Genomic DNA, 22,891 nt, shown 5'->3' with positions numbered 1-22,891 from the left:
GCCAAGGCCAGCAAGAAAATATAAACATTTCCCAGACAGAGAAAGTCAAAACATGAAAGAGATAAAATATAAAACAAGGGGTTTTCCCAATTAGTGAAAGATGATTCAATGCTGCCACCTGGTAGTTTTATAGTCTGATAATTATTATTAGCTGTCACAGGAGCCCTAGTGGCTGACCGCACTTAGCCTTCTAAACGGTGCCAGCGCACAGATCGTGCGAACTCTGGTCGCAGTCAATGCGCAGGAACCGTTAAGAATTAGCCGCAGACAACTCAGAAGGGAGCCTGTGAGACACGGGTAATTACAACGTCACCTACTGGTTCAGAGTAAACTGCCACCACCGCGGTTACCATGGGACCGTGGAGCCCACTAACTGACTGACTAGTCCTGCGAATAAAACGGTTAAACACACGGTATTCTGTCTAGCCAACAACAAACAAACAGTAGCGTATCTTCAGAGACCCGGGATCAGTTCTGTGTGTGTGCTGATAAGCAGGGTAGCGGACAGTGAATGACTTGGAGAAAGTCGTTTATTCACGCAATATAAATAATTAATATATACAGACAATTATTAAAATCACAATTATTAAGACAGTAATAGCCAGTATAAAAAATAAAAGAAGGGAGAAAAATACTTAGCTCCTGGAAAGATGTCCTTTTTGTGGGAAAACAGAGTTCTGGGTTTCAATTTGAGTTCAGAGTTCAGACCAGGTGGATGCCAGCATATCCTCAAGCTGGCATCTGATGAGTTCAAGATGTTTCAGTGTGGAGGACTCCTTTCCCAGGCAGCTTATTCACTTTTAATGGAGCTGAGATCAGAGGCGGGCTTCCAGAGTCGGCCCCCAGGCTGGACTATGGTAATCACATCTGGGCAGGGGCTTTAGCAACCTCATAATCATGACATGTTCCCTAGGCAGACCGGCGCGGCCGGCACACAAATAATAATTACATATTCTCGATCCCCAGAACCTACCGATTAATATGATATCAAACTTGGGCATGTTTGCATGCCCGGTTAAAAAATGGTGGAATTCCCAGAGTTCTGATTCTGCCAGTGGCCCCAATTTAATATCAAAATACTCACAAGATCTGGACCAGCAGAATGATATAACTTCTACAGCTCTCCGATGTATGGTACTTCTAAAACATGCATACAGATCATAACTCTATGTTTCCCTATCCTGGCTGAATGGTTCCGCTAAGTCTGCCCCCTGCTGGGATTAGCTTCCTTGGCTCTGAAAAGACTCCTGGTTTGTTAATTAACATCTGAGTGTTACCCCTCTGGCTTCATTAGCAAGTCAAAAGAGCCATCCAGCCTTTAGGATGGTGCTCTCTCTGCTAAGAAAAGGACTTCAGCTCCCCCTACACACTCAACCCAGATTGTATCGGTTTGAAGCGCAATCGATGCAGGGAATCGAGTGCGATCGCTTTTTCTTCACGGGCGGTTACAGGACGCGCCTGCGGCCCCGCAACCGTCCGTGACATTAGCTGTTTGTTATTTATGATGAGATAGCGACATCTGCCGGTTAGATATATAATATTTATCTAATAGGAAAGACAAAAATATAGACAATGATTTTATATTATCAGTAATTAATATGCAATTATCAAATCATGAAAAAGGCAAGAACCGCTCAGGTTTTTGACACTGGGGCGTGATGCGGTCGGCAAGAGTTTAAACTAACTTCTGTTTGGCCACTATCATAATGACAAATGTGCTGATTTTTTAGAAAGGTCCTGTCCAAGTAATGTACTGTAGCTATCTAGTTTTGGCAGATAGCACACATGGGTGCTCATGCATTGGTTTTGCATACTTGATTGTGAATTTAAGTGTTTGGTCACGGCCAGACCTGAACAACATGGCATAAGGGTTTCCCACTAACAGATGTCGGGTTATGCATCATGGCTTCAGTGTGCATGAGAACTTGAGAAACCTATGTGCACATTTTCAAGCCAAATAGCCTATTCAAGCCTAGGAAGTTACTGACCGGTACTGTAGTTCTACAGATAGTTACTGTATGTGTCTTAGTTCTGTGATCCTGACCATTATAAGTTTGATTGCCTACCCTGTTACCATAGACCCTGAACAAGCATATAGATCAGATATTTTTGACTGGATTAGCCGCATGCTTGTTTCAGGTGTGTGATCTAGACACTACTACTAGAAATTAGGAGCACATAGCCTGACTACTGCCAGGTGACATCTATCTAATACACACGCTAGATAGAGGTTACCTGACAAGGATCATGGCCGATACCTCAGATGACCTCTGTTGAAATGTGCGTGGCAGAGGGGAAATAGGGAGAATGGATCTGCCTAGCGGATCGCTGGCTGATCGGCCATCTTGAGTACGGGGACTGCTGTACACATGCCGGAATATTGCCAGAGGCATTAGTTCAGCAAGTGTACAGGCCTTAAATTTACTTAACACTCAAACTGCTTCTCATTTTGAAAAGAGACAGAAAATGAGATAGAAATATAGCAACCCAGAATCTGAAGAGGCCAGTTCTGTTCAAAGTACTGTTACTGTTTGTGTGCAAAAGCTTTAAAGATACAGAGACCTTGGGTTGATGATACAGTTGTTGATGCAAGATAGAGCTGCCCAGCTAAAGTGAAGAAATCTTCTGCCGCTTCTATAAAGTGTATTAAGAGTAAAGGCCTTGCTACCACTAAGAGACATTAACAGCCTCCATAAGTGCCCCGCAAGGCTGACACAGCCCCCCGCTTGCATTAAGTCCTGTTATAGAAACATTGTTCCTGTCAAGTCCGTTTCAAGTCAAGAGTTAAAGTTCAAGTACTCTTCTGTGCTATGTTCTGAAGTGTTACTGAGAGTTTGATACAAGAATTGAATCAAAGTGTGATTTATGCATATTACTTAAGTACACGGTCCTAAAGAAACTGGAAATTACTAAGGCCATGAGAGTAAAGAGAATCTTTCAGTATTAAAGAAGATAAGTGAAAGAGGAGGAGTTGCTTTGTGATACTAAAAGTGTGCTACAGTAAGAAGTGAACTGACATCTGACCAAGATACAGAGTTAACTTACTTGGAGTACAAGTTTTGCAACAACTCTAAATTAGAGCTTATTCAGCCTAAAAGTCAAAGTGCACTAAAAGAGAGTTATATTGTAGGAGAGTAATTTGGGTGGCATAGCTGGGTACATTGGTCACTGTATCTTTTATTTTGTTTACTTTTATTTTCCTAACCTTTTTGTTTATTTGATTTATATTTTATTTTGTTTGTTATTTTGGGAGGCCCTGTCCAGAGAGGTGAGTTAAGTGTAAAGTGGGTTTGTTGTAGATTATCAAGGGTAAAGAGTGTAAGAGATCTTTGAGCAAGGTGAACATCCTTTTTGGGATTAACCAACAAACTGTGCAACTATACAGTACCATCTTTAAGAACTGTCACAAGTTCCCCCGAGGTTTTGCTGAGCAATATAGCTTGGACTTGGTTGCAAGGGACCGAGAACTGTTTAGGAACTGAAATTGCTCTGTAGACCATCCCCTTTCCCAGCCCACTCCACAACAGTGGTACTGTGATGTAAAACATGCTGTCAAGTGATTGATTATTGTACAAGACCATTGTAGCTTACATTTCTTATATAATTTGTATGTAACTTAAACTTTTTATTCCGCAGCATTTATCGGTGCAACGGCTGTGAAGACTAGGAGAATGTTTATTTTGACCTGTGATGTGCAAGGGAGGTGTATTGTGTTGTTGAAGTGTTACATTATTACTAAGCTCTGGTTTCCTTTAAAGGGAACCAGAGAGGATTCAATATACATACCTGGGGCTTCCTCCAGCCCCATACGCACGGATCGCTCCCACGCCGCCGTCCTCCGCTGCCTGGATCCGCCGCCACCGGGTCCCGTCATTGCCGCGAGTCGGCAAGTCGGCCGGCGGACGCGGCCAATTCTCCGCATTACAGGGTGCTCTCTCCCCATACAGATACGCATGTGGCTGCTTACTGCGCTGCCGCATGCGTACATGTATGGAGGGAGCCCCTGTGATGCGGACAATTGGCCGCGTCCGCCGGAAGTGACGGGCCCGGTACCGGCGGATCCAGGAAGCTGAGGACGGCGGCGTGGGAGCGATTCAGGCTTATGGAGCTGGAAGAAGCCCCAGGTATGTATAAAATCATTTTCTATTTTCAACCCCCCGTTCCTCTCTGGTTCCCTTTAAATACACACCTTCAATACAAATCTGCAAACTATGCACTAAACCCTAATCTAGATAAATTGAATGCAAACTGATATACATGAATGCAGCTAACCACAAGTAAACTTACATTTTTGTACAACAGAAGAAAATGGCAGCACTTCCAAATGCAGATGGCCATATGCTTATAAAATGGAACCAATAATGAATTACTTCTTCGGATGTGCCAGCTCTTCACTCTTTTGAACATTGCACAGAGGGTGTCATCCCTCTTTTTTTCTGCTGCAGCACTCCCCTTGTTATGCATTGGGTTTGACCCTCTAGTGTGTGTGAGACAATACTACAATGCTGATGGAAGTGTGTGAAGGCGTCATCATAACAAAATAGTCAATCATTCCTAGAAAAGGAATGTGCGTGGAGAGAGAGAGAGAGAGAGAGGGAGAAAACGAATGAACAAAACAGTTTGCTATGTCATAAGGTACAGGGCTGCCAAAGCAAATACTGTAGATGGTTTTACAAACAGCTAATCAGCTTGCACGATACATGCCACTTACAGTTGCCATTTCCTCAGCTTACCACATTTGGGGTACGTTATAATCAGCACATCATCTTCTCTGGCTTCCAAAGTCTCCATGGCTTGGAGTCCTTCTTCACTGCACATGAGAGTGGGGTACAAAATCCCCTTGTATTCAAATTGCAGTTCTGCTGGAGTCATATTCTTAGCTCTTTCCTGCACTTCTGCAAAGTGTTGTGCTCGCTTTCTCTTTTCCTCTTCAGAAACAGACATTTTCCCTGCTGTGTATAGAAACTGGATACTGAGAAAACACAAGCACAAGAACTGCCTTTATATATGTGTGAGGCCCTGGAAGGGGTGTGTTTGTACGTCTGTCTTGCAACTACACAAGACAAGAGTCTAGAACGGATCACGCAACCACTGAAACAAAGCAGTAATACTGTTTTGTTTAGCTTAGTCATGCAAGTCAGCAAGATTGCTGAAGAAAGTTTAATTGGACAGCTTTGCAACCAAACCTAGGAGAAGTACCAAGTTGGATGAAAAGTCACTTTAAAATGAATACACCAAAAGTCCCTGGAACAGTATGGGGCAGGGCTTAGTGGGACACAGAGAAGAGGCAGAGCTGGCTGCTGAGCTCAGCTGCTGACCTGTGTCTCCACCACATGTGTCTGTGTGCTAACTTGTAGATGTTACCGTATTGTTATAGTATCTAGCAGGCGTCTTTATGGATGGACAGTCCCCGGCTGGAGAACTTACATATTTGATCTAAACTACTGGCAGATATTGATTGTGCAACATGGAGTTCCATTGGTTGGGATAAGACTTCTCTGTTTTGCCAAGGGGCTAGAGGGAGACATACAGAGTACAGTTTAGGTCACTTACTACTGTCTTCTTGGAATATAGCCGGATTGGCAAAGAAGCCACCCCCCCCCCCAACATAATCAGACATAGCACATTAGTGAATGGTGGATAATTGCATTGGCGAGTGTGATGGGTATGTGCCAGAGAACTATTACCTGAGAACTATTACATATATATATATATATATATATATATATATATATATATATATATATATATATATATATATATATATATATATATATATATATACATGGCTGGATTTACTATAAGGCACAGTAGGCACATGATGGAAAGGCGGCTCACTCCCCACCCATAGTGCCTCCCTCCCTCCTTCCCTGTGCAGAGTCCTGATGCAAGTGTAAGGCCCCATTCACACTTTAAAGCGCAAAACATTTTGCAGGAGTGAGTTTTCCGCTATAGAAGCGCTAAACGCAGAAAGATCGCCGGGAAATCGCCTAAAAATGGTGCAGGCTACACTTTTGCGTTTGGCGATTTGCGTTAATCACCAGCGATTAATGCAAATCGCCCAAGTAGGAATGGGCTCATAGGGTATTGTAGCACTAGTGTTTTAAAAAGCGCTAGTGCTTAAGCATTTTGCCAAAATTGCCAGCAAAACGCTCTAGTGTGAATGAATGTCCGATGAATGAGTGCCCGGTGTACTCCAAATGCGGAAGTGACTAATGACGTCACTTCCGCATTTGAAGTACACCGGGCGCGAATAGCGTGCGTCCCTCTATGCCTCCTCTGTCACGCAGATCGGAGGACTGATACTGGCTGCAAAGAAGATGCTCAGGTGGCGGGGGCTTCACTGACTTATCGGACTCATCTGGTTGCTGACAGGTCATAAGGTAATAACACCCAGCGAGCACCCAGCCCAAGCCTGCACCCAGCCCAAGCCTGCCCTGCACCCAGCCCAAGCCTACACCCAGCCCACCTCTTCCACTTAACTTTGTAATACTGACAGGTTCTCTTTAAATATCAAACTCTTTGTAATCATGCAGAACATATCAACATCAGAAGTTTAACTCTTTGACTTGAAATGGACTTGACAGGGATAAAGTCTCTATACAACAGTACCATAGGCAAGCGGGGGCTGTGTCAGCTTAGCAGGGCACTTTGGGTCAGAGGCGGGACAAGGTCCTCCAGCACCCAAGGCTGAGACACCAAATTGCGCCCCTCCATCCCTGCCACCCCAGCCGTCACACACTGATTATATAGTTCAGTTGTACTGCTGCGCTCTCCAATGCTGTAATAAAAAACACACTCCACATAGGGCAGTATTGTTCAAGTTCTGTGCCCCCAATTAACACCAATGTCTTGTGCTCCCCCGGTGTCATACACTTATCCCTCGTCCCCTCTCACTAGATGCTCACCTAGTTCTAGCCCCTGATGAGTCTGGCGTGAAGACGAAACGCGTGTAGGGCGGAGCTGTACGTTTGACGTCGCATAGGATCGAGGAGGCGCACGGACCGGCCGGTCGATAGTGAAGCGCAGAACGGGAGGACACGGAAGTGTTGGAGCGGACCCGGGAGCCAGACGGATGGGCATTGGCATCCACCTGTACGATATGCATAGAGTGCTTCAGGAGGCGTAAGTGCAATAGGTTGCGCACTGAGGCACTGTTGTCAGTAATACGCTATATGCATCTCCTTGTTTTTATGTTTTGAGCAATATTTTAGTGAAAATAAATGAAAAGCCCTCGCCAGAGGCTTGTTTGAACTACTGAGGATCGCTGAATTGATTGGAGTCAAAAGTGCAATATCCACCTGTATATGGAGGTGGGCTACATCTGGTGAGCAGTGTGGCATGCGGATTGGTGTAGTAACACGGTCAACGGGTGGCGTTGCACGATTGGAGTGTGTGTAGCACTTGAATAGCCTTATTTGAACTTTACTACTCTATGTGGAGCTTTTTTTCGTTTTATAGGAACAAGTGAATATAGTGACATGCTTAACACCCACCTGAAAAGCTGAGGTGGTATCAATCTGGTGAGCATCTAGTGAGAGGGGACGAGGGATGACACCGGGGGAGCACAAGACACTGGTGATAATTGGGGGCACAGAACTTGAACAATACTGCCCTATGTGGAGTGTGTTTTTTATTACAGGATTGGAGAGCGCAGCAGTACAACTGAACTATATGGCCCAGTGACTGGATTTTTTCTGCAGCGATCCCATTAACTGTTGATTGTGAACGGACTGGTAATCACTGTATGAACTTTGTGGCGCGGTATTACACAATTTGGTCACACACTGATTGCTATTAGACTAAGAGGTGCCACAGGGCCCACAACCTCCCCAATGTTATAATTTAAGTAGGCCTCAGTTACTTGGCCTGAGTTTTATGTAAAAGGCTTGTCCGCAGTGTATGCCTTTAAAATAGATAGAGGTTTGGTGATGCAGGCAGAGGCATCTCAGGGTCTGCGTGTAGCAGAAGATACACGCAGATACTGAGAACATGTTCCTAAAGAAGGCCATCGGACTACTCTGACCTCAACCACAGGAACAGAAAACATTGGCCATGTTTACTAAACATCCACGGTCCTGCATCTGGGTCAAGTGCCTCATCGATTATTAATCGAGTAGGCGGGTATGATGACACCACGAGTGGGTCCACCAATAGACTGATATAGGGGGTGGCGAAGATGATGTCATATTTAACTCTTTCCTAGTCGGTATTAAATCTGGAGCGAGCGATGGGGAACTCACTTCTGCTTCTTCCTTCTGCACTAGCTCGCAAGGCCGACTTGGACCTCTAAGCATGTTCTTCCTTTATGTAATCTGATATAATGTTTGCTGTACATAGGTAGTTAGTGGAACGTAGGTTAGCAAGAAGTGCCTGAGTGACTTCAGTAGGGAGTCTAATCATGAGCTTGTAACGCAACATGAAGATTGGCATGGCTAGGATATGATGAATGTATCTATCTGTATTTCTGTAGTCCTGAATAAATAACGTAAACATTTAAGAAGCCTGAGAAAGTCTATCTACTGTTTGCTGTGTGGAGAGTCAAGTGATCTCACAGTCTGTGAGACGATGGTGTCGAAGCAAGGTGATAAGAACAGTTTATAACAGTGGTGCCTGAAATCCTTCCCTGCCTAGCAATACAGGCAGACGGGGCCGGGGCCGAAGTAAAATGGTTTCAAGATATTCCACAGCAAAACAAGCGGAATAGAAGGACACGGACTGTAAAGCTTATCAAGCTGAGACTGATAAGCTGGTGTGAGTAGTGTGTGGGAGCCGAGCACACACGGGCTGCAATTCGAGAGAACCAGCGGCGACACTCGTGGATGTTAAACTTAGACTGAAAGTGCACATCAGTCCTAGCCTAAACCGGATCGCAGGTGTCTGGAAGCTCCGAGGCCGGCTGGCAGCTGCCGCTGGAGATTGATCCGCTGAGCCAGTGTGGGTACACAGAGCTGACGCTCAGTAGTTCCAGAGATCCACTCAGTGTCGTGGAAAGTTGCCAAAAGCTGGTCGAATTCGCAGGCTTACAAAGTCTTCTGCTCAGGCAAGTATGTTTTACGTTGTTATATGGCGTTATCTGTGTTAATGTGTACATTCTGTGTTAATTGCAGAGTGGAGGCTGCGGGCTTCTCATTTCTCCTGTGCGTGAAGGGAGGGGTGAGGAGAGGTGTAGCTCCGATGTAAATACAGAACGTGTTTTCAGAGTTTATGCGCTTTGATTGTTTCTTAGGATTCGATGTTCCTGTGTGGCAGATGTTTTGTTTTCTCTCTCTCTCTGGGTTTTGTTTTGTTTTTCTCTCCCTGTCCAGAGACTGGGCAGGATGATAGATAAGGGGGGGGGGGGGGTCCCCCGCGGCAGAGGGAAACCAACAGTGTTAGTGGTGGACAGGGGGGAGAGGTAGCAGAGTAGACAGGAGAGAACAGTTGTAAAACTTAGAAGTAAGTTTTTCTCGGGGAGCTGGGTGGACAGCCCTTGTCTCTGGGTAGCTGTGGAAGTTCGCAGAGGGACAGCTGAGATAATGGGTGAGGTTTTTGTTTGTCTTTCCTCCGCGCGGTTCCAGTCAGAGTTGCTAACATGCTTGTAAATATCTGCATCTGTTATGTTGTTCAGCCAGCTCGTCTGTTGTTCGTCTCAGTAATGGCGCTGTAATAGTTCTGAGTTATGGCTGAGATAAGCTGCAGATGAGTTGTGGAGAGAGGGGATAGAGGGAGAGAGGAGGAAAGCGAGTGTCTTTCTGTTTGTGAGATGTTCTGCACGTTTCTCGCATTTCCAGTCGGTGCTGCTGCTAACATGTTTTTTCAATGTCTGTATTGTGTTGAAGTTCGAGCTGGGATGTTAACAGTTAAAACAGTTACAGTGGTTTGGAGTCGTATAGCTCGCTCGGGCGGTTCTTAGTTATGTCTGTGATAGAGTGAGAAAGATTCCTACGTCTCTGGGGATCCGTATGTCTGATTGCAGTTCGGATTACAGCTGAGACGTGAAGGAATGCTGAGGCTGATTTTTGTGCACTGTGGATAGATGCTGTGTGTAACTATGCATAAAAAAAAAAATGTATGTTCTATTTGATTTTGTTCTTTCCTAAGGTATAGGAACGAGAGGCTGTTATGGGAGCAGCCATCTTAGCTGGCAGTCCAGGACTCAAAATGGCGGCAGTGGAGAGAGCCCGCCCCCGAGAGTCATGGCCCCCACACGTCATGGCAGGGGGGGAGGAGGGGCTGGGGGGATCCACGTCACGTCAGGCTGTGCTCGCGGCTCCGGGCAGAGCAGCTGAAAGGGAGGGGGGTAGAAATACAGAGACATTCTCCTGTGTGTCTCGGTTCTCAAAGTATTTCCCCAGAGCTTTTCCCTGGGTCCATGGACAGGAATGCCAGAATAGGAAGTGTTTCCCAGCTGGGTGCAGGGACACACGTAGCAGTACAGATCAGAAATGGATCTGTACTGTGTTGCTTATGGGATTATTCCTGTAAGTGGGGCACCTTAATGGGTGGTGCAGCATGAGTTCCCAATAGAAGGAAAGGGGGACAGCGCATCAAGGGGGGTGCCGGAGTTGGAAAAAAAGGGAGTTGACCAATCCGGGTTTCCGGTTTTTGTCGTGGACAGGGCCAGAGCTGGACTGAGAGGTCTATGCTGGGCTGGGGCTGTTTTTTTTGTGTGTTTTTTTTTTCGTCCACTGATTGGTCAAATATGTTTTTTCCAGCTCCTATCAATTGTAGCACAAAGAACAAGGACTGACAACAGTTCATGGGGCAATTATACAGATGATAAAATTGCCGTTTACAGAGTGACCGTGTATCAGTCCGCTGTTTGCCATGTGACTACCTTCCATGTGGGCATTCAGGGATCTGCATACAGGCATGTGACGCTGGTATGCTTAGCCCTGCACCCTGTGTAGTTTAAGTGTAAAGTGCTCCTTCCTACAGGGAGGCAGCCGTTTTTTTTGTGAAGTCTGGGGGTAGTGGCACGGCAAACATGGATCAGAGGGTACAACACACAGAACTTCTAGCAGAGCTGGTATCGCGATGAAGTTCTAGATAAATAAATGCGATAATGAGTAAGAGCATTGCAGGCTCACCTGCAAAGCAGCATCAGGTGTGGCATCCGTAATCTGTGCATGCGACGGCCGCGCATGGACAGATAAGGGGGGATGTAGAGTGAACTGCAATGGGGTGAGAGCTTCCAAAGGTGAAGCGAGCTTCCAAAGGTGAAGTCCGCGGGAGCATATTTAAAACAGGTAAGTACTGAGGATAGTACTGAGGTAGGGGGGTGAAGTTTAACTCCAATCTACCAATAAGAGTAAACAGAGTTCATGAGAACCATAAAGCAACGAGATCAATTACGATATATATTGATCAATCTAAAGTGTAAAGAGTACAAGCCGCAGGGCGAATCCCAAATCATTAATAAGAATTGATTTGTTTGTATTTCGATTTCAGGTGTTTGGCAATATGGATTTGAGACAGATGCAGTGCTGGCAGCAAAGATGGAGATGTCAGTCAGATAAGCGAAAGGTTCCAGATGCCGATCTAAGCTTGGAGGAACACGAGATTCCTGAAATCGGAAAGAGACTAAAACACGAGATTCCTGAAATTGGAAAGAGACTAAAACACGAGATTCCTGAAATCGGAAAGAGACTAAAACACGAGATTTCGGAGATCGGAAAGAGACTAACAAAACTGTCGGAGCAAAGCATAATGCAAAGTGCTAATGTTTTTCTTTCCCAGGGTGGTGCTTTTATAATGAAGAGTACCATGCTGATGGTGATCCTAGGTTGCCATTCCGTCCTAGGAGAACGAAGAGAGGACATTCTCATGTATAATAAGGGGTTAATAAGGGGTTAATGAGAATGCAAGGCCCAAGCATGTTAATGTTGGGTGACAAAGGTACTGATCCTTTCACACCTCCCTCCGCTTGGCACAGATGGACCATGCAGGGACGGAGGAAAAGAGCACTTGTGCCAGGAGAAAGCAAATTTCATGGCACAAGGTGGGTGAAAGGTCTGAAGGGTCAAGTGTGCGGGCAGTGGGAATTTAATGGCAGTGTAAATCTGCTATTGAATGCCACACTCCCAGAATCGATGCACCGATCCAAAGGTTTGTTAAAAGGTACATTGCAGTACAATGGGTACATGCAAAAGGTGGAGTGTGTGATTCAGGGGTACCTTGTCTTGGTTATGCAGAGTGAGATGGGTCCAGATTGGAGAGGAACGAGCAGGAGGTGTCAATTCTCTTACCAGAGAGACGCAGGGGACCACATCACACTCTGGAGCTACCAACAGAGAGTGCCTCTGAAACAACTATACACACGTAAAGGCTGGAAAGCCAAGGGTGGGTGGTTCTCGAAACAAGAAGTAACAATCGAGATCAAGCCACATTTCCAGGTGACAAAGAGGGTGGGGAGAGCGGTCCCGGGGGAGGGAAAGCCCACACAGGGAACCCCATTCACACCACACGGGTCACAACAGGGGACGATATTACACAGTCCATATGCAGCAGCTTATCCTCAGGATAGTTGGGTAAGTGAAGAGGTACTCTTAATCGAAAGATTGCAGAGAGTACAGTCTTCCCGACCTCAGGTACATATTGTGCCTCAGGACGTAAGGGGGGAAGAGGTCCAATCAGGACAGCTGGGGACATATTATATATATATAACAGAGATTGGACAAGGGGAGGTATATTAATTTTTCTGGAGAAGGATCTTTTGCATGGCAGCTTCGAGATGTTTGGGTGAACAAATGGAAACGGTGCAACATTCCTTTAGGCACCGCTACTTCCTTAGTTCCCACCTCAACCCGTGTCTTACACCAGGACCTGAGAGGTCAACCTTTTTGGTGCGAGACGGGGAGGTGAAGCAAGTAGAGTTGTCCTCATGTGGGCAATTCTTGCAGAAGTATCTGCGTTGGCCGGGGCAAGCCAAATTTAGTGAAGAAGCCTGCAGGCTCAATAACGCAGAATGCGAGGCTACCATTTAAAAGATCCACCCTGAAGCCAAACCAATAGTTCCGGTGGCTGAAGGAAAGGTTTGGTTTTTTAACATAAGGTCTAGTGATACATTCAAGGTATATTCTCATAATTGTTCCGATAAGGGGGAGTTTCCAAGGGGAACATATTGTGTGAGTGGAGATCCCATATGGATCCTGTCATCCAGGTTTGATGACGTTGTTTCTCAAATTGTTAAGAGAACTCTAAAGGTCAAAGTTTCACGGGTAGTTCCCGTCCTGAAAGAGAACCCGACATGGGACAAAGGGGAACAGGGTGTGATCCAAGACGACCACATTTTGTTACAAAGGTTAAACAAACAGTACACTAAGTTAGAGGTAAGATTTCACCATGATACAGGTGATCTTAACGAGGTAGAACACAAAAATGAGCAGGTGAGTTCCAGTCTGCCCTGGTGGACAAAGGTTCCGGTGATGTTCCAGGGACACTCGGACGGGGCATCTGCAGTTCCAAAGTTATTTCTACACCCACTGGTCGTCTGGATGGGGATGACAACTTTAGGCATCATTGTCCAGGTGAGGTTGTGGGTTAAAATTACATAAAATAAATTAACCTGGTCCAGAGATTGGTGCCTCATAAACAATCTACTGAACCAATAGTTTAAATTAAGGGATCTACAGGGTTACGGGTATAGGTTTAGTAGTACCTGTGATGGAGCTGATTGTATAAAGGCGCTCTTTTAGAAGGCACCTGGCACTGCTCCATCGAGTAACAAACAAACGAGTTTCACTTTTCTGTGGTCATGCAAGTTTGTGAGTGATACGCAAGTGACGCAAATGCTGAGCATGTGGTATTGAGGGACTTAGAAGTAGGGCCTCCCCAGAGAGCCTGGTTACAGGAAGACCAAGAGGTCTTGCTCTCTCTCTTCCAGGGGTAACCGCCTAGAGCAGAGAAGTTGTGTGAGCACGAACATCGAAAAGTGAAACATACAAGAAAGAAACCAGGTACTGGGAGGTTCAGACGCTGGGATCTGCGGGTCAAGCCGTTTTAGGGGGGATTGTTATAATTTAAGTAGGCCTCAGTTACTTGGCCTGAGTTTTATGTAAAAGGCTTGTCCGCAGTGTATGCCTTTAAAATAGATAGAGGTTTGGTGATGCAGGCAGAGGCATCTCAGGGTCTGCGTGTAGCAGAAGATACACGCAGATACTGAGAACATGTTCCTAAAGAAGGCCATCGGACTACTCTGACCTCAACCACAGGAACAGAAAACATTGGCCATGTTTACTAAACATCCACGGTCCTGCATCTGGGTCAAGTGCCTCATCGATTATTAATCGAGTAGGCGGGTATGATGACACCACGAGTGGGTCCACCAATAGACTGATATAGGGGGTGGCGAAGATGATGTCATATTTAACTCTTTCCTAGTCGGTATTAAATCTGGAGCGAGCGATGGGGAACTCACTTCTGCTTCTTCCTTCTGCACTAGCTCGCAAGGCCGACTTGGACCTCTAAGCATGTTCTTCCTTTATGTAATCTGATATAATGTTTGCTGTACATAGGTAGTTAGTGGAACGTAGGTTAGCAAGAAGTGCCTGAGTGACTTCAGTAGGGAGTCTAATCATGAGCTTGTAACGCAACATGAAGATTGACATGGCTAGGATATGATGAATGTATCTATCTGTATTTCTGTAGTCCTGAATAAATAACGTAAACATTTAAGAAGCCTGAGAAAGTCTATCTACTGTTTGCTGTGTGGAGAGTCAAGTGATCTCACAGTCTGTGAGACGATGGTGTCGAAGCAAGGTGATAAGAACAGTTTATAACACCCAACACCTTAATATCTAGTTATCTGGCTTGCAGTCACTGCTATGTACCCCTTTTCTAGGGATGGGACGAATCCACAATTTCTTCGAATCCGGATCCGAATCTAAAAAGGTTCTCGAATATCTCGAACCTTTCGAATCCCGAATGTAACGAATCCTGCACATAAGAATTGTGTGATCCGTGGTATAGTTGCCCGCAGTATAGGTACCCAGGCATAGGTGCCCGCAGTATAGGTACCCAGGCATAGGTGCCCGCAGTATAGGTAGCTAGGTATGGGTGCCTTCAATATTGGTAGCTTTCAGTATAGGTAGCAAGGTATATGGGCCTTCAGTATAGGTAGCAGGGTATATGGGCCTTCAGTATAGGTAGCAGGGTATATGGGCCTTCAGTATAGGTAGTAAGGTACATGTGGCTTCAGTATAGGTAGGTAGGTAAAGGGACCTTCAGTATAGGTAGCAGGGTATAGTGCCTTAATTATAGGTAGGTATGTAGGTAGGTAGGTAGGTATAGGGGCCTTTAGGTAGGTATAGGGGCCTTTAGGTAGGTAGATAAAGGGACCTTCAGTATAGGTAGCAGGGTATAGGGCCTTAAGTATAGGTAGGTATGTAGGTAGGTATAGGGGCATTTAGGTAGGTAGGTAAAGGGACCTTCAGTATAGGTAGCAGGGTATAGGGCCTTAAGTATAGGTAGGTATGTAGGTAGGTATGTAGGTAGGTAGGTATAGGGGCCTTTAGGTAGGTATAGGGGCCTTTAGGTAGGTAGATAAAGGGACCTTCAGTATAGGTAGCAGGGTATAGGGCCTTAAGTATAGGTAGGTATGTAGGTAGTTTTAGGGGCATTTAGGTAGGTAGGTAAAGGGACCTTCAGTATAGGTAGCAGGGTATAGGGCCTTAAGTATAGGTAGGTATGTAGGTAGGTATGTAGGTAGGTAGGTATAGGGGCCTTTAGGTAGGTAGGTACGTATAGGGGGGGCCTTTAGGTAGGTGGGTAGGTAGGTAGGTAGAGGGACCTTCAGTATAGGTAGCAGGGTATAGGGCCTTATGTATAGGTAGGTATGTAGGTAGGTAGAGGGGCCTTTAGGTAGGTAGTCTAGTGCCCCCCAGCAGCATAGGTAGGTAGTCTAGTGCCCCCCAGCATAGGTAGGTAGTCTAGTGCCCCCCAGCAGCATAGGTAGGTAGTCTAGTGCCCCCCAGCAGCATAGGTAGGTAGTCTAGTGCCCCCCAGCATAGGTAGGTAGTCTAGTGCCCCCCAGCATAGGTAGGTAGTCTAGTGCCCCCCAGCATAGGTAGGTAATCTAGTGCCCCCCAGCATAGGTAGGTAATCTAGTGCCCCCCAGCATAGGTAGGTAATCTAGTGCCCCCCAGCATAGGTAGGTAATCTAGTGCCCCCCAGCATAGGTAGGTAATCTAGTGCCCCCCAGGATAGTTAGTTTAGTGCCCCCCCCACCTGCATAGGTAGTTTAGTGCCCCCCAGCAGCATAGGTAGTTTAGTGGCGCATAGGTAGTTCAGTGCCCGAGCCCCCCCCCCTGCCCCCATACTGTACCTGTCTGTTGTTCTCTCTCCCTCAGTCCGTCCGTCCGTCTTCAGTCTCAGCCAGGTCTTCTACGCGAGAGCGACGTCCACACCGTCCACACCTCGGGCCTTCACTGAACTATAGGCGGAGCGGCGTCAACGTCATCACGCGGCGACGGAACGCGAGGTCGTCAGTGGTCACGATGACGTGTTGGCGCATCACACTGCGATGGAACGCGAGGTCGGCGGAGGTCGCGATGACGTCACAAGCGGCGCAGGTAATGTATACACAGCGATCGCGGCGGTGAAACGTTGCGGCGGATGCGGCGGATTCGTCGGATTCGTATGCCCTAAAATGGCATGGGGATTTGAATCCACGAATCTCGAATCTTTCTTAAGATTCGAGGGATTCATGGATTCGCCAGATTCGAGGTCCCATCCCTACCCTTTTCTTATCTCTTTCTGCTTCAAACACAATTAGGAATGACAGCTGAATGAATTGTGCGCCCCCTCCTACACTGCGCCCTGAGGCTGGAGCCTCTCCAGCCTATGCCTCGGCCCGGCCCTGCGTTCCCGTATTCGGCCTAAAGCGCAAAGCTGACCCGAATACGAAAACGAGGATTGCGCGCTAAGGACTCGACAGCAGAGTGGAAGTGTCTAGCGACAGCTAGTGGTCGCAGTGAGAAGTGTTCTGAGGGGTCCCAGCCTTGTTTTAGCTTGACTAAGGCTGCTTCCCCTCTTGATCTGGTCAAACCCGCAGTCAGGAACTGTATATGCAGGTGTGCCGCGGGCCGGTTCCTGACATAATTGGCTGGCAGTGGTGGGAACGTTTAGTACATTAGTACGCAGTTTAGCTCGCTATTCTGAGTACTTAAGGCTGGAAGCTTGCTAGAAGCGACTAGCCTACAGAAGTCTACTCAGTGCAGAATCTATATACTTTTTTTTTTCAAAGATACACACTTGGTGTTTTGCTTTCCCTCCCCCCCTTTTTTCTTTTTCTTTTGCAACACGATGGCTCAGAAAGCATCCAGCTATGCAAGGCAAAGCAAAGAGATACTACTCAACCTGTGTGAGCACAAAGGCATCAAGACGGCGAGCGGCCAGACTAAGGAGCAGTTAGTTTGTGCCCTCAAGGAGTATGAGGCAGAGCAAGCCCGTGCTACAACGCCAGCGGATGCAGCTCACGACACGCCAGAGGAGGAATCGCTCCCGCCACAGAATGCGAGTGGAGACGATGTCCTGGACGATCCACAGAGCAGGGAGATACCATCTCTGGAAGCTGATCTACAGCTACTGAACTCGGCTGATCCCGAACTGCGCCTAAAGCTGATCCTACTGCACCGACAGGCAGAGGAGGGGAGAGCTGAACGGCAACACCAGGCCGAGAGGGAAAGTGCTGAACGGCTACACCAGCTGGAGATGGCTAAACTTCAGCAGCAAAACCGGTCTGCTGGACCCGCAGAACGCGAAGGTGAGCGAGTCCACAGAATCCCCCTGGATAAGTTCCCCGCTATGGACAAAGACTCTGACATAGACACTTTCCTACAGGGGTTTGAAAGGACTTGTCGTCAGTATGGGGTGCCCCGTGAGCAGTGGGCAAGATACCTCACACCAGGGCTGAGAGGCAAGGCCCTGGAGGCGTTTGTGAGTCTCCCCCAGGAGGAAGAAACAGACTTTGAGGCAATTAAGAAAGCCATCATTGCACAATACCACCTCACGCCAGAGGTGTATCGCAAACGTTTCAGGACAGTGCAGCGAGGTCCTAATGACAGCTACCTGGATCATGCGTGCAACCTGCGCACTGCCTTCCAGCAGTGGGTAAAAGGACTGGCGGTTGAAACCTTTGATGCCCTGCAGGAACTGATAGTAAAAGACCAGTTCCTCCACACTTGTCCTGTTGAGGTCCGGCAGTTTGTACGGGACCAAGAGCCGAAGACCGTGGATGAGGCCGCGAAAGTCTCTGATTCCTACACGTCCAATCGTGCATCGGATTTTCGGAGGACTACGGTGCCCAGCTGGAAGGGAGAAAAGCCCGCGAGACTTTCTCCTCTGAGCACCCAGTGAAGCCAAGCACCGCAGCCTCCTGGAGGTAGAACAGCCACCGTTGACACTCGGAAATGTTTTGCCTGTAACAAACCGGGTCACATCATTGCTACGTGCCCAGAAAAGAAGAAGGAAGCCCCAAACTCTGACGGGGCCCGGAATGCATTGTGTGCCACCAGGAATGCAGGTAGCTATGCAGAGAATCTGCAACCTGTCACGGTTGGGGATACGGGTACCACCGGTCTAAGAGACGCTGGAGCAGAGGTGACTCTAGTGCACCCCCAGCTTGTGAACCCCGAGGAGTACATTCCTGGCAAGACTATGGCTGTCAAAGGAGTTGGGGGTGTCAACCCTGCCATACCCACTGCCTTGGTCCACCTGGATTGGGGGGCCGGCAGCGGAATGAAAGAAGTGAGGGTAACGGATGCCATCCCCACGAACGTTTTGTTGGGTACTGACCTGGGATGGTTAGTGGCCCGATATGAGCCTACTCCAAACCCCGTGGAGCCTGCATCCCCAGCAGAAGTTCAAGACTCTTGCAAGGTACTGTTTGATAATGCTGTGCAAGTGGGGAGCACTGGTGAGGCCCCAGGGGCTACGGACTGTGTACTAGGAGCCAGCCCTAGTGAGTCTCTAGTGCCCAGGCCTGGAGGGGGACACGTTGTTACCATGAATGCAGATAATGTTGATGTAATATGTGATGTGTTGCATAATGACATGGCCAGGCTCTGAAGTGGAAGAGCCCGACCCAGTGACATCAGCCCCTTCAGTGAACGCTCCGTCACTGCAGTGGTGACCCGCAGTGCTCACCGGGCTGCAGCAGACGAATTGTCCACTGAAGGGGCTGATGTCACTGGGTCGGGCTCTTCCACTTCAGAGCCTGGCTCTGAGGACCCAGAGGCCTCTCAGTTTGCCACCTCCCTGGTGCCTGTGGCCGACAGCGCTGAGTTCTCCGAGGCTGTACAACTTAATAGCAGCCTGGAAGAGCTCAGGAGTCTGGTGGACAGGGCACCGGTGGAGGGCGACAGAGTGAGGGTGTACTGGGAGCAAGGCAGACTGTACAGAGAGGTTATTCCCTCTGAGCCGTCTGAAGTGGAGGAGGCAGACCGGCAGTTGATTGTTTCCCACAGGTACAGGGAGCAGCTATTAAGAATAGCACATGAGGTGCCCCTGGCTGGTCACTTGGGGATCCGCAAGACCAAATCCCGGCTTGCCCACAATTTTTATTGGCCCCACATGGGGACAGATATTGCCGATTTCTGCCGGTCTTGTGTTGCATGTCAGCGGGTCGGCAAAGCAGGTGACACAGACAAAGCCCCACTGAGGCCCTTACCCATAATAGAGGAGCCCTTCCAAAGGGTTGCTGTTGACATAATTGGGCCTCTAGCAATACCCAGCAGCACAGGGAAACGTTTCATTCTTACAGTGGTAGATTATGCCACTCGCTACCCTGAAGCTGTAGCCCTGAGCTCCATACGGGCAGACAAGGTTGCGGACACATTGGTGCGCATTTTCTCACGGGTCGGTTTTCCCCACGAAATGCTCACCGATCATGGCCCACAATTCATGTCACGCCTAATGGAATGCCTCTGTAAGCAAATGCAGGTAGAACACATCATGGCCAGCCCTTACCACCCCCAGACAAATAGGTTATGTGAGCGGTTCAATGGTACTCTGAAACAGATGCTAAGGGTGTTTGTTGAATCACAAGGGAGAGACTGGGAGCGATACCTGCCCCACTTGCTTATCGTGAGGTGCCCCAGGCATCCACTGGGTTCTCGCCCTTTTAGAGGAGGGTACGCGAACCCCTCGATCTCATTCGAGAGGCCTGGGAGGGGCAGGATATGGGTCCCGGGGTCTCCATAGTGGAATACGTTCTAAAGTTCCGGGAAAAGATGGACACCCTGGTGGGGTTAGTGCGAGAGAATCTTACTCAAGCCCAGGCCACCCAGAAGCAGTGGTATGACCACGGGGCTAGGGAGAGAGTTTATGAGGTAGGTCACAAGGTATGGGTCCTAAACCCGATGCGACAGAATAAGCTGCAGGCCACTTGGGATGGGCCCTATACCATACATAGGAAGATTAATGATGTGACCTATGTGGTCGCGCTGGATGACCGAGGTAAGCAGCTGAAAACGTACCATGTCAATATGTTAAAGGAACATCATGATAGAACCACTTGCGCTCTCCCTGTCTGCAGTTTGCTACCGGACGGTGAAGCAGAGGCCCTGGTTGACATCCTGGCCTCCACCCAGGAAACCGACTCTGTTACCGAGGTGCAGATCAATCCGGAGTTGACAGCAGAGCAGCAGGCTGGGCTATCTGATGTGCTGACCCTTTACCGTGGTACCTTTACAGCCCGCCCTGGTCTGACCAGCCTGGCTGTACACCATGTTGACACCGGAAATAACAAGCCGGTTAGACAGTCAGCATATAGAGTCTCCCCTGAGGTTCAGGCCCACATTAGCAAGGAGATTGAGGAAATGCTGTCACTAGGGGTGATCCAATGGTCGCACAGCGCATGGGCATCACCTGTAGTGCTAGTACCCAAACGGGACCAGACCACTCGGTTCTGTGTAGATTATCGAAAACTAAATTTGATAACTGCATCAGATGCTTGCCCAATGCCGAGGGTCGACGAATTGTTAGATAAGCTAGCTGGCGCGCAATATCTAACAATCGTGGATTTGAGTCGGGGATACTGGCAGGTCCCTCTAACAGCTGAGGCACAGGAGAGGTCTGCCTTTATCAACCCCTCAGGTCTGTTTGAATTTAATGTAATGCCTTTTGGAATGAAAAACGCCCCAGCCACCTTCCAAAGGGTTGTAAATGGTCTCCTGGAAGGTTTGGAACACTGCGCTGTCGCCTACCTAGATGACATCGCCGTGTTTAGCGCCAACTGGGAAGACCACTTAGCGCAGCTGTCACAGGTTTTGGGACGCATCACTGCAGCAGGACTAACAGTCAAGCCTAGCAAGTGTCAGATAGGTATGAAACAGGTACAGTACCTGGGACATGTGGTGTGGGGGGGGGGGGGGGAGCTTCGTCCAGATACTGGGAAGGTAGATGCCATTGTGTCCTGGCCCACCGCCCAAATGAAGAAACAGATTCAGTCCTTCTTAGGAACTGCTGGGTACTATAGAAAGTTTGTCCCCAACTACAGTGCCCTCGCCAAGCCATTGACAGATCTCACCAAAAAGAAGCTTCCCAAGCAGATTCTCTGGATGCCAGAATGTGAACAATCATTCACAGCTCTGAAAAGGACCCTAGCCAGCCCTCCTGTGTTGCAAGCGCCAGACTTCAGCCGACGGTTTGTAGTCCAGACGGACGCCTCAGCCTTTAGCCTAGGTGCTGTGTTAAGCCAGGTAAACCAAACTGGGGAAGAACATCCGATTCTGTATTTAAGTCGGAAGCTGCTACCCCGGGAGGTAGCTTACGCCACCATAGAGAAGGAGTGCTTGGCAATTGTATGGGCCCTACAAAAGCTGCAGCACTATCTCTACGGTCGCGTATTCACGGTCGTCACCGACCGCAACCCTCTTCGTTGGTTACAGGGTTTCTGGTGACAATGTCACATTGCTGAGATGGAGCTTAGTTCTCCAACAATATAGCTTCACTATTCAACACAGGAAAGGGAGCAATCATGGGAATGCTGATGGGCTGTCCCGTCAAGCAGAACCAACAAGGTAGGCGCTGGCAGGATAATCTGGGAAGATCATCTGCCTTGCCCCATTCTAAAGAGGGGAGGTGTGGTGATATATTGGGGTGCTGATAATGTTAAGGATAATAACAGAACATATTTCTGTCCTGTTTCTGTCTACTGGGTAAAACCTCAGATGTGTATTGTGCTTGGGAGTAATTGGTCACCTGGCCAGAGTAAACTGAAGGCTAATGTGAGTCTGCATGTAAATATACATTACCTCTGCCCTCATTGTCCAGCAGGGGAAACTGTGTCTACTGCTAATTAGCTGCCAATTGAGGAAGAATAGGCTGGTCAGCATGGCTTTTGAACTCTGGAGTCAGCCATTGTCCCATTATACAAAGCAAGCCTACCAGAGTCTTGGGGACAGGGGAAGCTGACACCTGAAGGTTTGAAATTTACATGACAGCCGGCTGGAAGGGGTTGGAAATCTCTGCAGACTTTAAAAACGGAGACAGGAAAGCTTTGATGCTAGGAAATAATGTTGAGGAAGCCTTTTGATGTCTGTTAGGATACAATCTTACCTGTTGAATTCTGCAACCTTTAAAAAGCTAAAACAGGAACCCTTTAAAGTTCGCATATCACAGGAAGACTATGACAAGCGTTCGGTGATGTCACAATCTAGGAGATTGCATTAGTTCCTGGGGGCTGGACATTAAATGCCCCACACTTCGGACTATTTAAGTTGGTCCAGGACAGTCACAGGGCATCTTCTCCTGGAGATAGCGCATTTTTTCGACTCCTGGTCGAAAAAATGGTGTGCTCCCGCCAACAACGTTTAGACCTTCAAGTTGGTAACGTTTTAACCCCCATTTTTATTTTTACGCAAATATCCTTGTGTGTATTTTTGTAACTTTTACCTTGTAACTTTTT

At 47.7% G+C, this 22,891-nt stretch overlaps 1 protein-coding gene across 1 annotated transcript in view; it reads right to left on the bottom strand.

Moving 5' to 3' along the window:
* The window catches only part of LOC137504055 (sulfotransferase 6B1-like), a 29,606-nt gene extending 24,540 nt beyond the window's left edge, over nucleotides 1-5,066 (bottom strand). The window contains exon 1 of the mRNA XM_068231978.1: nucleotides 4,734-5,066. Within this exon, the coding sequence (XP_068088079.1) occupies nucleotides 4,734-4,944 (211 nt within the window). The 5' untranslated portion in view covers nucleotides 4,945-5,066. The remainder of the gene's footprint in view (nucleotides 1-4,733) is intronic.
* Between the last annotated feature and the right edge of the window lie 17,825 nt (nucleotides 5,067-22,891).

Source organism: Hyperolius riggenbachi, chromosome 4 (assembly GCF_040937935.1).
Source record: "Hyperolius riggenbachi isolate aHypRig1 chromosome 4, aHypRig1.pri, whole genome shotgun sequence".
NCBI classification, from domain to species: domain Eukaryota; kingdom Metazoa; phylum Chordata; class Amphibia; order Anura; family Hyperoliidae; genus Hyperolius; species Hyperolius riggenbachi.
Note: the sequence above shows the minus strand (reverse complement) of the source record. Positions and strands in the feature narration are given on the sequence as shown.